Source organism: Gorilla gorilla, chromosome 1, assembly GCF_029281585.2.
Source record: "Gorilla gorilla gorilla isolate KB3781 chromosome 1, NHGRI_mGorGor1-v2.1_pri, whole genome shotgun sequence".
NCBI classification, from domain to species: Eukaryota; Metazoa; Chordata; class Mammalia; order Primates; family Hominidae; genus Gorilla; species Gorilla gorilla.
In genome coordinates, this window is record NC_073224.2 from 56143955 (window position 1) to 56158266 (window position 14312).

General features: G+C 40.6%; 1 protein-coding gene across 9 annotated transcripts in view; it reads left to right on the forward strand.

Moving 5' to 3' along the window:
- The first annotated feature begins 1933 nt into the window (after positions 1–1933).
- The window catches only part of KIF14 (kinesin family member 14), a 68379-nt gene continuing 56000 nt past the window's right edge, over positions 1934–14312 (forward strand). Inside the window, exons 1-7 of one of the 9 annotated variants that reach the window (XM_055367846.2) lie at positions 1934–1997; positions 2160–2298; positions 3035–3157; positions 3873–5099; positions 7091–7345; positions 8279–8366; positions 13742–13840. In XM_055367846.2, coding sequence (XP_055223821.2) covers positions 3988–5099; positions 7091–7345; positions 8279–8366; positions 13742–13840 — 1554 coding nt within the window. In that variant the 5' untranslated portion in view covers positions 1934–1997; positions 2160–2298; positions 3035–3157; positions 3873–3987. The other 8 variants (XM_055367874.2, XM_063709778.1, XM_055367847.2 and 5 more) reach the window with 8 other exon arrangements.

Genomic DNA, 14312 nt, shown 5'->3' on the forward strand with positions numbered 1-14312 from the left:
TGGGAGACGGTCGTTGCGGTGAGCCAAGATCAAGCCATTGCACTCCAGCCTGGGCAACTAGAGCGAAACTCCGTCTCAAAAAACAAAAAAAAAATTTAATCTTAAGAGATCATTAATTACCATGAGTTAATCATTTTTCTTTAAATCTTACATAATCTAGAAAGCTTCAAACCTGCCAGTTTTACTTCGACTCTTTCCACGTTTTCTTTCTGTTTGTCTCCCTCTGGTGGATTTAAAAAAATACTTGCTTTATTCTATTTATGAGCTTATTTTCCTTTTAAAATTGAAAAAGGTCTTTATGTCTTCTGTCATGTTTAATATATATTTCCAGTTACCTTACATTTTATTTTTATTATTTTGAATTATACATATGTTTAAAATTTTTATGTATTTGAGTTTGTCTTTTCTTTGACATATCTTGCTTTGTTTCTAAATTGAATGGTCATTTTCCCATAGATGTGATAACTTTTTTCTTTTTTTTTTTTTTTTCTTGAGACGGAGTTTCTCTCTTGTCCCCCAGGCTGGAGTGCAATGGCGCGATCTCGGCTCACTGCAACCTCCGCCTACCCGGTTCACGTGATTCTCCTGCCTCAGCCTCCTGAGTAACGGGGATTACAGGGGCCCGCCACAACGGCTGGCTAATTTTTGTATTTTTAGGAGAGACGGGGTTTCACCATGTTAGCCAGGCTGGTTTTAAACTCCTGACTGCAAGTGATCCGCCTGCTTTGGTCTCCCAAAGTGCTAAGATTACAGGCGTGAGCCACGCACCTGACCCTGATAAATATTATATTCTATTTTCTGATAGTTTCCTTATACCTTAATTTTAATTGAGTTTTAGAATGATTTTTAGAGTAAGATTTAGAATGAGTACTTTATCATCTGTTTGGTTGGTCTATATAATTGGAGCTACTTATGGTCTCTATCTCAGTGAATACTTCTTCAATATCTCTGTACTTTTTGCCTGTTTAAAAAACATTGTTGCTTTACAATATCTATTTATCTAGTCTTTCTCATTTATCTGGTTATTTTTCAGAATGTATTTGTAATATTTTTTCAGATTTCAAAATCTTATGGGGGCTGGGCGGCGCAGTGGCTCACGCCTGGCAGCTTACAAGGTCAGGAATTCGAGACCAGCCTGGCCAATATGGTGAAACCCCGTCTCTACTAAAAATACAAAAATCAGCTGGGCGTGGTGGTGCGCGCCTGTAATCCCAGCTACTCGGGAGGCTGAGGCAGGAGAATCGCTTGAACCAGGGAGGCGGAGGTTGCAGGGGCCACTGCACTCCAGCCTGGGCGGCAGAGCGAGACCCCGTCTCAAAAAAGAAAAAAAAAAAATTAAAAAAAGGGAACTTTTACTGAAACGGAGTTACATTGTACGGCGGCAAGAACCTTCAAGTTCTAGTTATGCCACTGCTAATTGTCTGATCTTTCACAAGTTTAACTCTAAACCTCAGTTCCTCATCTGTAAACGAAGGACAACATTAATATTTATCTCACAAGATTTTCAGGACTGTTTAAAAATTCATATAAGACATTTAGCATATTTCCTACGTGAACGCCTTGCGTAGGAAACACTAGAAAAGTTAATTATTATGATTAACTTGGGGGCAAATATCCATTTACAATGTGAAGTCTTCGATGTAATGGCTTCTTTTAGATTAAAGATCGACAAGAGTGTCACTGTCATGCTTTTCGTTTGACACCCACTTCAACGAGGGGCCCGCTGCGCCCGCGACCGCCGCCCCTTCCTCTGGTCGGATTTAAAGGGGGCCAAGCTCCACGCTTTAGCAGAACCCGAGGAGGGGCGGGAGCGTCGCCTGGGAGATGAGGGTGGGGCGAGTCTAGTATTCAGAGACGGCTACCGGAGCCCAACCACCGGCACTTCCGGGGGGCGGGTGGAAGCGAAGGCGCCGCACCCGACGCAACGCCCAGCAGCCAATCAGAAGGCGGGGCGCCCATTCAAATTGCGGCCTTCTGGGGAGCCGGCGCTGGAGGTGGTGAGTGGCGTGGGGACTGTCTCGAGGGGGTCCCCAAGGTGCCGGACCCTGCGGAGGGGCGAAGTTTCGGCACTGGGGAGGGCGTGCGGACGCTTTCCCTACAGGCGACCACTGCTCTGCGGGCGGGTGGTCTTAGCTCCGGTCCCCCATTCAATTCCTCAGCATTCCAGGTCGGCGGCGAAGGGGTCCCCGAACGAAGGGCGCAAGGCAGCGTCTCTGCTGGGACCGGGACGCCGGACTTCAGGGCCTCTCGGCCCGTGGGCTTCTCCCCGAGTCTCCCCGAGTCGGTTGGCATTAAGAGGTAGTTCTTAGTCATAGCCCCTGGTAATGACTAGCAGAGAAAGAACAGAATCACCGGATGTTTTGGTTTGGATTGTGCTTATTTTCCTTGTATTCCTTCCAGTCCTCTTTAAAATCTGATGGCGAAACTCCTCAAACAGAAACCGTATTGATTTGTGCAAATCGCAAATGGTTTTTAGTTGCAAGAGAATTTCCAGAATCTTCTTCTTGCCTTTAAATTCATTTCATAACAGGAAAATTCTGTATTTTGAGTTGAAACGTTGATGGGAGATGCTTATAACCTGAATAATTTTTTTGTAATGACTGTTATTTATGTAAAAATTTAAAAGCCTCATTTAAAAATTACCTTCCATTAATTTGTTCCTCGATAGCAATAATCGTTGCAATAGTTTGAACCAGTGTCATTTTACAGGTTAGAACCCGGCATGCAAATTTAAAGTCTTGTTTACATCCTTGTAAGGAGTCGGATACAAAGTTGACTAAAAGCCAGGTCTCTTAGCTGTCACTGCTGTTCCCTTTCTTTAAAACGTTAATACCTGATAGATATTGTTGCTGTATATTTACATACACCTCTGTCTAATTTGTTGTCTTACTGCTAAAGGGCAGGTTGTCTGTTTATCTAATCTTGCGTGGTTTTTCTCAACACAATTAATTTACAGTACTTATCGTACTTACTTGCCTGTGGTACTTGGGAATAATCTGCCTCGTGACACCAATCAATTTAATCTTCTCCATAGGCATTCCTGTATTCGACATACATGGGCCGGACGCGGTGGCTCACGCCTGTAATCCCAGCACTTTGGGAGGCCGAGGCGGGCGGATCACAAGGTCAAGATATCGAGACCATCCTGGCCAACATGGTGAAACCCCGTCTCTACTAAAAATACAAAAATTAGCTGGGCGTGGTGGTGGGCGCCTGTAGTCCCAGCTACTTGGGAGACTAAGGCAGGAGATTTGCTTGAATACAGGAGGTGGAGGTTGCAGCAAGCCAAGGTCGTGCCACTGCACTCCAGCCTGGTGACAGAGCAAGACTCCGTCTCAAAAAAAATATTTTTATAAAAATAAAATAAAATAAACCTTCTTATGGAACATTGGCAAAAAAAAAAAAAATACGTGTAGCAGGTATTTATAAAAATACTTTGCTCCACACTCTGATTTAGGTGCTAGGGTTTCCTTTAGTCCTTCCCACTCCCCACACTGGGAGTACTTGAAAATCTATGTTGGCATGCACTTTTTACATCTTCTAAGTCACTTCACACATTTGGCCTGATATATGGCTTATCAGTATATTTCTTCTAGACTAAAGAAATGGGAATTGTATTCTTGTCTTTGAAGTCTACAGTATCTATCAGAGGGCCTGGCATTCATGGAAACTTAGTCAATATTTGTTGAATAATGATGGTAAGTTCTCTGAGAGACTTGCCTGAAGTTGCTTGGAAGCAGTATCTGAGCTGCAGATTGTGATCTATTGTAATGTATGCCTCTGGGAATTTACTTACACAATGGGATGTTCTCTCTATATTTTTAAAGCTTGTTTGTAGTCTATGTGATCTAAATCTTTTTTTTTTCTTTCAGTTTAGCAGATATTTTCAGAAATGGATACATAAGAAATGGCTGGAAATCAAATGAATGTCCAAAGAAGAGCTTAGGGTCTTAGTAACATTCTTTTTTAAAATAACTGTCTGCCAAAATGTCATTACACAGTACTCATAATAGAAATAACAGCGGTGATATTCTTGATATTCCTTCTTCCCAAAATAGTTCATCACTGAATGCCCTCACCCACAGTAGCCGACTTAAGCTGCATTTGAAGTCGGATATGTCAGAATGTGAAAATGATGATCCATTATTGAGATCTGCAGGTAAAGTCAGAGACATAAATAGAACTTATGTTATTTCTGCCAGTAAAAAAACAGCAGACATGCCCCTTACCCCTAATCCTGTAGGTAGATTGGCACTTCAGAGGAGAACTACAAGGAACAAAGAATCATCTTTGCTTGTTAGTGAGTTGGAAGACACAACTGAAAAAACAGCAGAAACACGTCTTACATTACAACGTCGTGCTAAAACAGAGTCTGCAGAAAAGTGGAAAACAGCTGAAATAGATTCTGTCAAAATGACACTGAATGTGGGAGGTGAAACAGAAAATAATGGTGTTTCTAAGGAAAGTAGAACAAATGTAAGGATTGTAAATAATGCTAAAAACTCTTTTGTTGCCTCTTCTGTACCTTTAGATGAAGATCCACAGGTCATTGAAATGATGGCTGATAAGAAATACAAAGAAACATTTTCTGCCCCCGGTAGAGCAAATGAAAATGTTGCACTTAAGTATTCAAGTAATAGACCACCCATTGCTTCCCTGAGTCAGACTGAAGTTGTTAGATCAGGACACTTGACAACCAAACCTACTCAGAGCAAGTTGGATATCAAAGTGTTGGGAACAGGAAACTTGTATCATAGAAGTATTGGGAAGGAAATTGCAAAAACTTCAAATAAATTTGGGAGCTTAGAAAAAAGAACACCTACAAAATGTACAACAGAACACAAATTGACACCAAAGTGCGGCCTGCCTCAGCTTAAGAGCCCAGCTCCATCAGTACTGAAGAATAGAATGTCTAACCTTCAAGTTAAACAAAGACCAAAAAGTTCCTTTCTTGCAAATAAACAGGAAAGGTCCGCAGAAAATACAATTCTTCCCGAAGAAGAAACTGTAGTTCAGAACACCTCTGCAGGAAAAGACCCCTTAAAAGTAGAGAATAGTCAAGTGACAGTGGCAGTACGCGTAAGACCTTTCACCAAGAGGTATGTGATGCCTTTTAAAATCTAAAGCCAAGCAGTTACATGTAATGTACCTTTAATTCCTCTCTGCCTTTGGAAGGTCAGTGTATTCATGCATCTTCAAACTTGTTGGCAATACTTTTATATAGAAAGAACTTTAGGTCTAGTTGTAGTGTGTTGATAATTTTTGATCACTGACTATAAAATTAAAAAATTGAATCACCATATTTTGTATATTGAAGTTTCTCTAGGTATATTGCTTTTAAAAAGTCTGAATAAGTCACTTAGGTCTCTAATGAAATCTGCTTTCAGATCTGCAATATATGCTGGAATGTTATACCTATCCCTTAAAAAGAGCCATAACAGGCCAGGTGTGGTGGGTCACGCCTGTAATCCCAGCGCTTTGGGAGGCCAAGGGAGGCGGATCACTTGAGGCCAGGGGTTTGAGACCAGCCTGGCCAATATGGTGATACCCTGTCTCTACTAAAAATACAAAAATTAGCCGGGCATGGTGTTGCACACCTGTAATCCCAGCTACTCAGGAGGCTGAGGCAGGAGAATCACTTGAACCCGGGAGGCAGAGGCTGCATTGAGCTGACATCAGGCCACTGCACTCCAGTCTGGGCGACAGAACGAGACTGTCTCAAAAAAAAGAAGAGCCATAACAAATTACTGGCTCCCTAAAGAGGTCCTTTCAAAACCCTTTCCAGAGTGGTGATTATCATCATCATTGTCTCCGATTACTATATAGTAGTTATAAATGCAGTGATACATTAGATTTGATTTTGATGGCAAAAAATCTCTAAAAGTGGTTGTGGGTGGGAAAGACACAGATTAAAGTAAGGTTGGAAAAGATGGACATGACAAAATGTGAATGTGACGAAATGTAATTGTTTTAAAATATTTTAATGTAGTTGTTTAAAATATTTTAAGGGACAGTGAAAAACTTCACAGTTAGTAGTGTTTAACTTGAAGCTGTGTATCTAAGCAAGTTAGAAGAGGATTTGGTGACCACTGCATCAGGGCAGGAACCTCCAGTTTGAACCTAAGGGGTCAGTAGTTAAAGGCAAGTTATACAGTACTGTAGAATCTTTTTCATGCAAATGGGTTAGTATTAAGAGGGAGAACTGAGGGTGAGTTGGTTTGAGAGAATTGGAATGTCTAATAGAGCCTCAAGAACCATGATAGGAAGAGAAACAATAGAAAGAGCTGGTAGGGACAAAATGCAAGATGGAGGACTATACTGAACTTAGTAAGGGACCAAGTGCCTGATTCCAAACTCATCAGACAAGCCTTGAAAGCAGGGCCAGGGTAGAGTACTTGTCAAATTGATGAGGCAGGTGTTTTTTCCAGAATAAATTCTGATTTAAAGCAGTCTCAGAGTCAGGGATGGAGCGGGGAGGGAGTGTATATCTGGAGCCAGACAAGGAGTGATGATGTTTTTCTGTAGATCTAAAGTAAATGAAAGATTTCCACCTAAGTCTCAAAGGGAAAAAGGGTATACAGGAAGATTCACGATTTTAAGGGAGAGAATCTAGAGGAAGGAGGAGAGATCTTTAGTAGCCAAGAGAGACTTATGATTGAAACTTATAGTCAATTGAGTTTGTTAAAATTAGATATTTGTATTTTATGCCAGCTTTATTTAGATTGGTACCCCCCCAAATTTGTATAATAAAGATGTAGATTTGAATGAAGAGTATAGGTAGATTATAGTAGGTGGGATGGGAAAAGGTATAGTTCAAGAGAAAAAAAAAGAGGAAAAAATCTTGTAAAAGTAGGATAGGTTTTCTGGAGAAATCTGGGATTTTCCCTTTGGTGGCACTGGAGCCACAGGAAATATATTTTGGAAACCCACTAGAATTATGTTTGCTTATCTGCATTTTCCACATAAAACTAAAGAATTATCTTGCCTTGGAAGATTGTTTAAATAGTTTTGAGGTATTTATTATGTTCTGTGAGAATAATACCCTTGATCATTTTAGTTACTTGATTTTTTTCTTTGTGCTTCTTTCAAGAGAGAAGATTGAAAAAGCATCCCAGGTAGTCTTCATGAGTGGGAAAGAAATAACTGTGGAACACCCTGACATGAAACAAGTTTATAATTTTATTTATGATGTTTCATTCTGGTCTTTTGATGAATGTCATCCTCACTACGCTAGCCAGACAACTGTCTATGAGAAGCTAGCAGCACCACTCCTAGAAAGAGCCTTCGAAGGCTTCAATACCTGTCTTTTTGCTTATGGTCAGACTGGCTCTGGAAAATCATATACGTAAGTTGTATTGGAAATGCAATTATCCAGAAGTGTTTAAATATACTTTTGTGAGAAGTGGCATGGGGGTGATAGAAAGAATATAGTTTTGAAATGACACAGATCTTGGCCCAAATCTCGTCCATTTTATATACCAGTTCTGCAAACTTGGGTAATTTACTTAGCCTCTGGGCTTCAGTTTATACATTTACCTTGATACAATTCATCTTGTAATTATCGTTGGCCCCATTTTACTGTACTTTATATATTTTACATAAACTAAGGCCTAGAGAGGTTATCTTTTAAGTATTTTGGTGAGAATTAAAAGTAAGGCATCTAAGCTAGATGTGATGGCACACACCTGTAGTCTCAGCTACTTGGGAAGCTGAGGTAGGAGGATTGCTTAAGTGCAGGAGTTCGAGTCCAGCCTGGGCAACTTAGTCCCCATCTCTTAAGAAAAAAGGGTGGAGGGGCATCTGATAAATGGTAGCTATGATAATAATACCTGTCCTAGAAGGAAATACTCAGCATTTTAACAGTAGCTAACATTTGAGTTCTTTTTTTTTTTTTTTTTTGTAGCAAGGTTTGTTGTGAAGAGCGAAAGAACAGAGCTTCCACAGTGTGGAAGGGGACCCAAGTGGGTTGCCCAGCATTTGAGTTCTTACTATATTCCAGACACTGTGCTAAAGACTTTGCTTATATTCTTTCACAACAATTCTCTGAATTAGATAGTTGTATTATTCCTATTTTACAGTAGAGGAAATTGAAGTTTAGTGAGGTTAAATATCTTGGAGTCAAGATTTGGACTCAGGCAGATTTGACTCCAGAGTCCAGATTTTTAATTATGAGATTCAGTGAACTTGCTTCCTACTCCCTTCCCAGCCTATTTCCCCAAAAAGAATTTTAAAAAAAGAATTAGTTTTATTTCCCCCTTATTCATAATGTATTTTTCAGGATGATGGGATTTAGTGAAGAACCAGGAATAATTCCAAGATTTTGTGAAGATCTTTTTTCTCAAGTAGCCAGAAAACAAACCCAAGAGGTATGTTCTTATAATACCTGCAAGCTTCTTTTCAGAGCAGAAAATAGTCAAATCAAGTTCAAATCAGTCATGGCCACTAAGGAAATACTTAATGGAAGATCAGTTCTAATTTGTAGATCACTCTTCTTTGGAACAGTGGTATGGAGAGGGAGGGTGGAAATTCTAAATTCAGAATCAATTTCACCTAGTGGGCAGTGATAGTGAAGTCATCTCTTCTGTCTTTTCTCCCTTGTTTTTGCTTTACTTTTTTGTATACGTAGAGGCTCACAAACATGGTAGCTATGTGCTGTTATACGTGTCTTTGTAGTCAGATAGGTGTACAGCTTAACTAAGGACAGCAGGCATAACCTTTTGGACAACGTGAATCAGAAAGAGTAGTGAAATTGGGATTTGAACCCAGAGTTGACTTCAAAAGCCACGCTTTTTCCACTCTACTACACCTGAATAGGCTGTACTGCTTCCTATTTCAATTATTCATTTACACATTTAGCTACCTTTTACTGAGCATTCTGCTGTTGCCAGGCAGCTTGTTAGATCAATTTTTTTTTTTCTCAAATTTTCTTGGTCATAAGAATCACCGGGGATTCTTGGCAGGGACATATATGTGCATGTGTATGTGTATGTACACACTTGCTAAAAATCTCTTCTGGGGGTTCTGAGTCAGTTGGTCTGGTGTAGAGCTTGGGATTTTATAATTTTCATGCTTTTCCTCCAGTATTTTTTATGATAAAGGAAATTGGGAAAATCGTGCTAGATTAGGGGTGTGGAGTTAAAAGACCCAGTGCCTGTATTCAAAGGAGTGTAGTGGGAGAAATAAGTTAACAGCCAAGTACAATCAATTAAATGCTAAACAAACTAAAGTAGATGCTCTAATAGAACATGTAAGTGAGAACATATAAAGTTGGAGGGAGACATTCTCTCAGAGGAAGGAGCAGCTGAGCTTATTTTTGAAGGATACATAGCATTATTAGCTTGGTAAAGAAGGGGAGAAGGACATTCTAGGGAGAGGGAGCAGCATGTACCAAGATTTGAAAGCAAAAAAGTAGGGAGCCTTTGGGAATCTATAAATTGTTCACTGTGTTTTGAGCATGGAATTTGAGGGTGGAAAGTGATAAGAGAAGAAACTAGAGGCTGGGTGCAGTGGCTCATGCCTGTAATCCCAGTACTTTGGGAGGCTGAAGCGGGCAGGTCACCTGAGGTCAGGAGTTCGAGACCAGCCTGGCCAACATGGTGAAATCCTGTCTCTACTAAAAATACAAAAATTAGCCAGGTGTAGTGGCACACGCCTGTAATCCCATCTACTTGGGAGGCTGAGGCAGGAGAATCACTTGAACCAGGGAGATGGAGGTTGCAGTGAGCCGAGATCGCGCCACTGCACTCCAGCCTGGGTGACAGAGCATGACTCCATCTCAAAAAAAAAAAAAAAAAAAAGGAGAATAAACTAGAAAGGCCTGCAGAACTTGGCTCATGAAGGACTGTCTTAGTAAGTATAACTGGTAAGACTTGCTGATTATTGGAAATGGAGGATGAGGGAGAGAGAAATCAATGTTTCTGGTTGGACAACCAGATTAGATATCGATGTCATTTTTTGAGATCACAAGAGGAAAAGTAGATTTGAGTAACTGATGAGTTCTGTCTCTTCTGTGGATATACTGCCTCTCCTCTGTCTTCTTCTACCCTCAACCTCTCATTCCCAGTAATTAAATTGAAAATAGGAGGAGTATGGGGATCAATAGAAATATGGTGGTATTGAGACTATGAGATGAAATATGATTCAAGTCCAAGTTTAGTGGGCATAAGAGAAAGCTGTGGGCTTGTGGGGCAGAGTTCTCTATTGGCTCTCCAGATCTTAGAGGGATAGTAATTTGAAGGTAAAGCCAGGAAGACATAGATAAGTGTAGTGGAGGCAAAGGTCTTTGGAATGATTTCAAAGGACTAGGAGGCTCAGATTTTGCGTGGAATGACTATGTCATTGAATAACATAGTGTAATGAATGCCAAGAGCCTGGTTGGCCAGGCATGGTGGCTCACGCCTGTAATCCCAGCACTTTGGGAGGCCAAGGCAGGCGGATCACCTGAGGTCAGGAGTTTGAGACCAGCCTGGCCAACATGGTGAATCCCTGTCTCTACTAAGAATACAAAAATTAGCCAGGTGTGGTGGTGGGCGCCTGTAATCCTAGCTATTCGGGAGGCTGAGGTAGGAGAATTGCTTGAACCCTGGAGGCGGACATTGCAGTGAGCTGAGATCATGCCACTGTACTCCAGCCTGGGTGACAGAGCAAGACTCTGTCTCAAAAAAAAGAAAAAAAAAAAGAGCATGGACTTTGGAGATACATTATTTGAATTTGAATCTCAGCTTCATCACTGCAGTAGAAATATGATCTTGAACAATTTACTTAATGTCTTTCTGTGTTTCAGAACAGAAAATAGAGATGATATTGACAATGTCTTTCTCATAGGTTTGTTGTGAGCATTAAATGAGTTGATCTATACAAAAGGTTTTGAAGAGTGCCTGGCACATAGTGAGCCCAACTAAATGTGGTTATATCAACTTTGGAATTAGCCAGGATGGTAGAGAATAATAGTACGTGGATGGGGGTAATAGAAGGTGGTATAGTGAGCATGATGGCAGGAGCCTCAGAGGAGAAGAAAAAAGTAGGACCTCTCCAGTGTGGCCCCAGCTACCTTTTCCAATTTGTTTCCCACACTACATTTTCATTTCTAAGTCCTCCTGGAGCCTCTATAACATAAAATACTATTTTACATAAAATAAGCATTATTACGTGTTTATTGAATTCTGACAGCCCCCATCCCTGTTCATAGCATTTGTCAATGACCTTATAATTACTTGGTGTTCCCTTATACCTGGTCTCTTTGGAAGTGTTTTGTTTCTCTCTCATGACACCAGCTATGTTCTGCCTTGTATTACTCATGTAGTGTATTGCATCTCCAATTAGCTTCTGAGTTCTTTCGGGATAAAAACTATGTCCAGTTCATCTCATATTTTCCCACAGCTCCTAGAAGAGTGCTTTGTACCTAGTAGGGCACAATAAATATTTGGTGAATTGAACTTAAATCTCTTTGACACTCCCTTGAAGCTTCCAATTCTGTTAGATGCTTGCTGACTCACTTCTGGGTCAGTGGATGAAATTTATTTCTCTAATAAGGAAACCATGCCCTAATTGTCAGAAGAGCTGTTTGGAAGCAAAGTTTCCCCTTTTTGGCCTCTGCACTGTATCTTTCAGAGTCAAAAGGAGGAGAAGCTCAGCCCACTTAATCTAATGATTGCTTTCTTTCCCAATCAGGAAGAATTGTTGATTTAAGGTTCCATCTTACCAGATCAAATGTCAACCTACAGGGTGTCTTTCCTATTCTGAGCACATGCGATGCACAGATGCTGCTGTCCTTGCCCAAGAATGCCCTACCCCCTCTTTCTGGTTCAATCTACTCTGTCTCTTATGCTTCACATTCTATTTACTCCTTCCCTTTTCTCTGGCCATCCTAAATTTTCCCTTTTCTGATTAGTCATATTTATAGTCATCTCATTTTGATTCTTAATTAATTTTCTATTGCTGTGTTTTATCTATTGGAAGGTATGTTATATGTCTCTGAGATCTTAGCCTCATGAGCAAGAATCTTGTCTTATACTTCTTTATGTCCTGACAATAACCTAAAGCCAAACACGCAGTAGGTAGGTACCTAAGAAATGCTTATTGGATTGAATTGAACCTTATGCAGAAGTTAAGAAGAAATGCAAGGACTTTTGTTGTTATTCATATTAAATTTTTTTTTTTTTTTTTTTGAGAGGAAGTCTCGCTCTGTCACCCAGGCTGGAGTGCAGTGGCGTGATCTTGGCTCACTGCAAGCTCTGCCTCCCGGGTTCACGCCATTCTTCTAGCTCAGCCTCCTGAGTAGCTGGGACTACAGATACCCGCCACCACGCCCGGCTAATTTTTTGTATTTTGTATTTTTGTATTTTAGTTTCACCGTGTTAGCCAGGATGGTCTCGATCCCCTGACCTCGTAATCCACCTGCCTTGGCCTCCCAGAGTGCTGGGATTACAGGCGTGAGCCACTGCGCCCAGCCAAAAATTTTTTTATTGAGATCAAATTCACATAACATCAAATTAACCACTTTAAAGTATGCAATTCAGTGGCATTCAGTACATTTATAATGTACAACTGTTACTTCTAGTGCCAAAAAATTTTCATTGCCATCAAAGGGGACCCTGTACCCATTAAGCAGTCACAATCCATTCCCCCTTCTTCCCAATCCCTGGCAACTACTAGTTTGCTTTTGTTCTATGAATTTACCTGTTCTGGAAATTTCATATAAATGGAATTATGCAATATGTGATATTTTGTGTCTGGCTTCTTTCACTTAGCATAATGTGTTGAGGTTCATCTACACTGTAGCACATACAGTACTTCATTCCTTTTAATGGTTGACTAATATTTCATTGTACAGATATTGCCAGTTTTGTTTACCCATTCATCAGTTGATGGACATTTGGGTTGTTGTTTATACCTTTTGGCTATTGTGAATAGTCCTTCTGTGAACACTGGTGCATGTTTTTGTTTGAATACCTGTTCTCAATTGTTTTGGATGTATAGGAGTGGAATTTCCAAATTTCTATGGTGGTTCTTTTTCTTTTTTGAGACGGAGTCTCGCTCTGTTGCCTAGGCTGGAGTGCAGTAGCACAATCTCAGCTCACTGCAACCTCCACCTCCCAGGTTCAAGCGATTCTCCTGCCTCAACCTCCCGAGTACCTGGGATTACAGGCGCCCGGCACCATGCCCAGCTAATTTTTGTATTTTTAGTAGAGGTGTGGTTTCACCATGTTGGCCAGGCTGTTCTTGAACTCCTGACCTCAAATGATCCTCCCACCTCGGCCTCCCAAAGTGCTGGGATTACAGGTGTGAGCCACTGTGCCTGGCCTGGTAATTCTATTTTTAACCTTTCAAGGAACTGTCAACTATTTTCCACATTGGCCACACCATTTTACATCCACTAGCAATGGAGGAGGGTTCCAGTTTCTCCACATCCTCACCCACACTGGTTGGTTTTCACTTATTATTATTATTGCCATCCTAGTGGGTGTGAAGTTGTTTTTCATTGTGATTTTGATTTGCATTTCCCTACTGAGAAATGATGTTGAGCATCTTTTCATGTGCTTGTTTGCCATTTGTACGTTCTTCTCTGGAGAAATGTCTATTCAAGTCCTTTGTGCATTTTAAAATTGGGCTGTTTGTCTTTATGTTGTTGAGTTGTAGGATATTTTTATATATTTATATATTTTGGATACTAGTTCCTAACCACAGATATGATTTGCAAAACATTAAAATAAATTATATGCTGTGTTTCTATTCCTACTAGGTCAGCTATCACATTGAAATGAGCTTCTTTGAAGTATATAATGAAAAAATTCACGACCTTCTGGTTTGTAAAGATGAAAATGGGCAGAGAAAGCAACCAGTAAGATTAAAACAATTTATTATTTGTTTTGAATTTCTGTTCTTATAGACACATCTAATTATTTGAGTTCTCTGGATGGTATAGCTTAAAGTTTTACTAGAATTATATGAAAGCAAATGCTTGGATCTACAGTCCAATTAGATTATTTAGAAAATAAGCAGAGCACTGGCCGGGCATGGTGGCTCACTCCTGTAATCCCAGCACTTTCGGAGGCTGAGGGGGGCAGACTGCCAGAGCTCGGGAGTTCTGGACCAGCCTGGACAACACAGTGAAACCCTGTCTCTACTAAAATACAAAAAATTAGCCGGGTGGGGCGGCTTGCGCCTATAGTCCCAGCTTCTCCGGAGGCTGAGGCAGGAGAATTGCTTGAACCTGGGACGCAGGTTGCAGTGAGCCGAGATCAAGCCACTGTACTCCAGCCTGGGCGACAGAGTGAGACTTCGTCTCCAAAAAAAAAAAAAAAAAAGAAGCA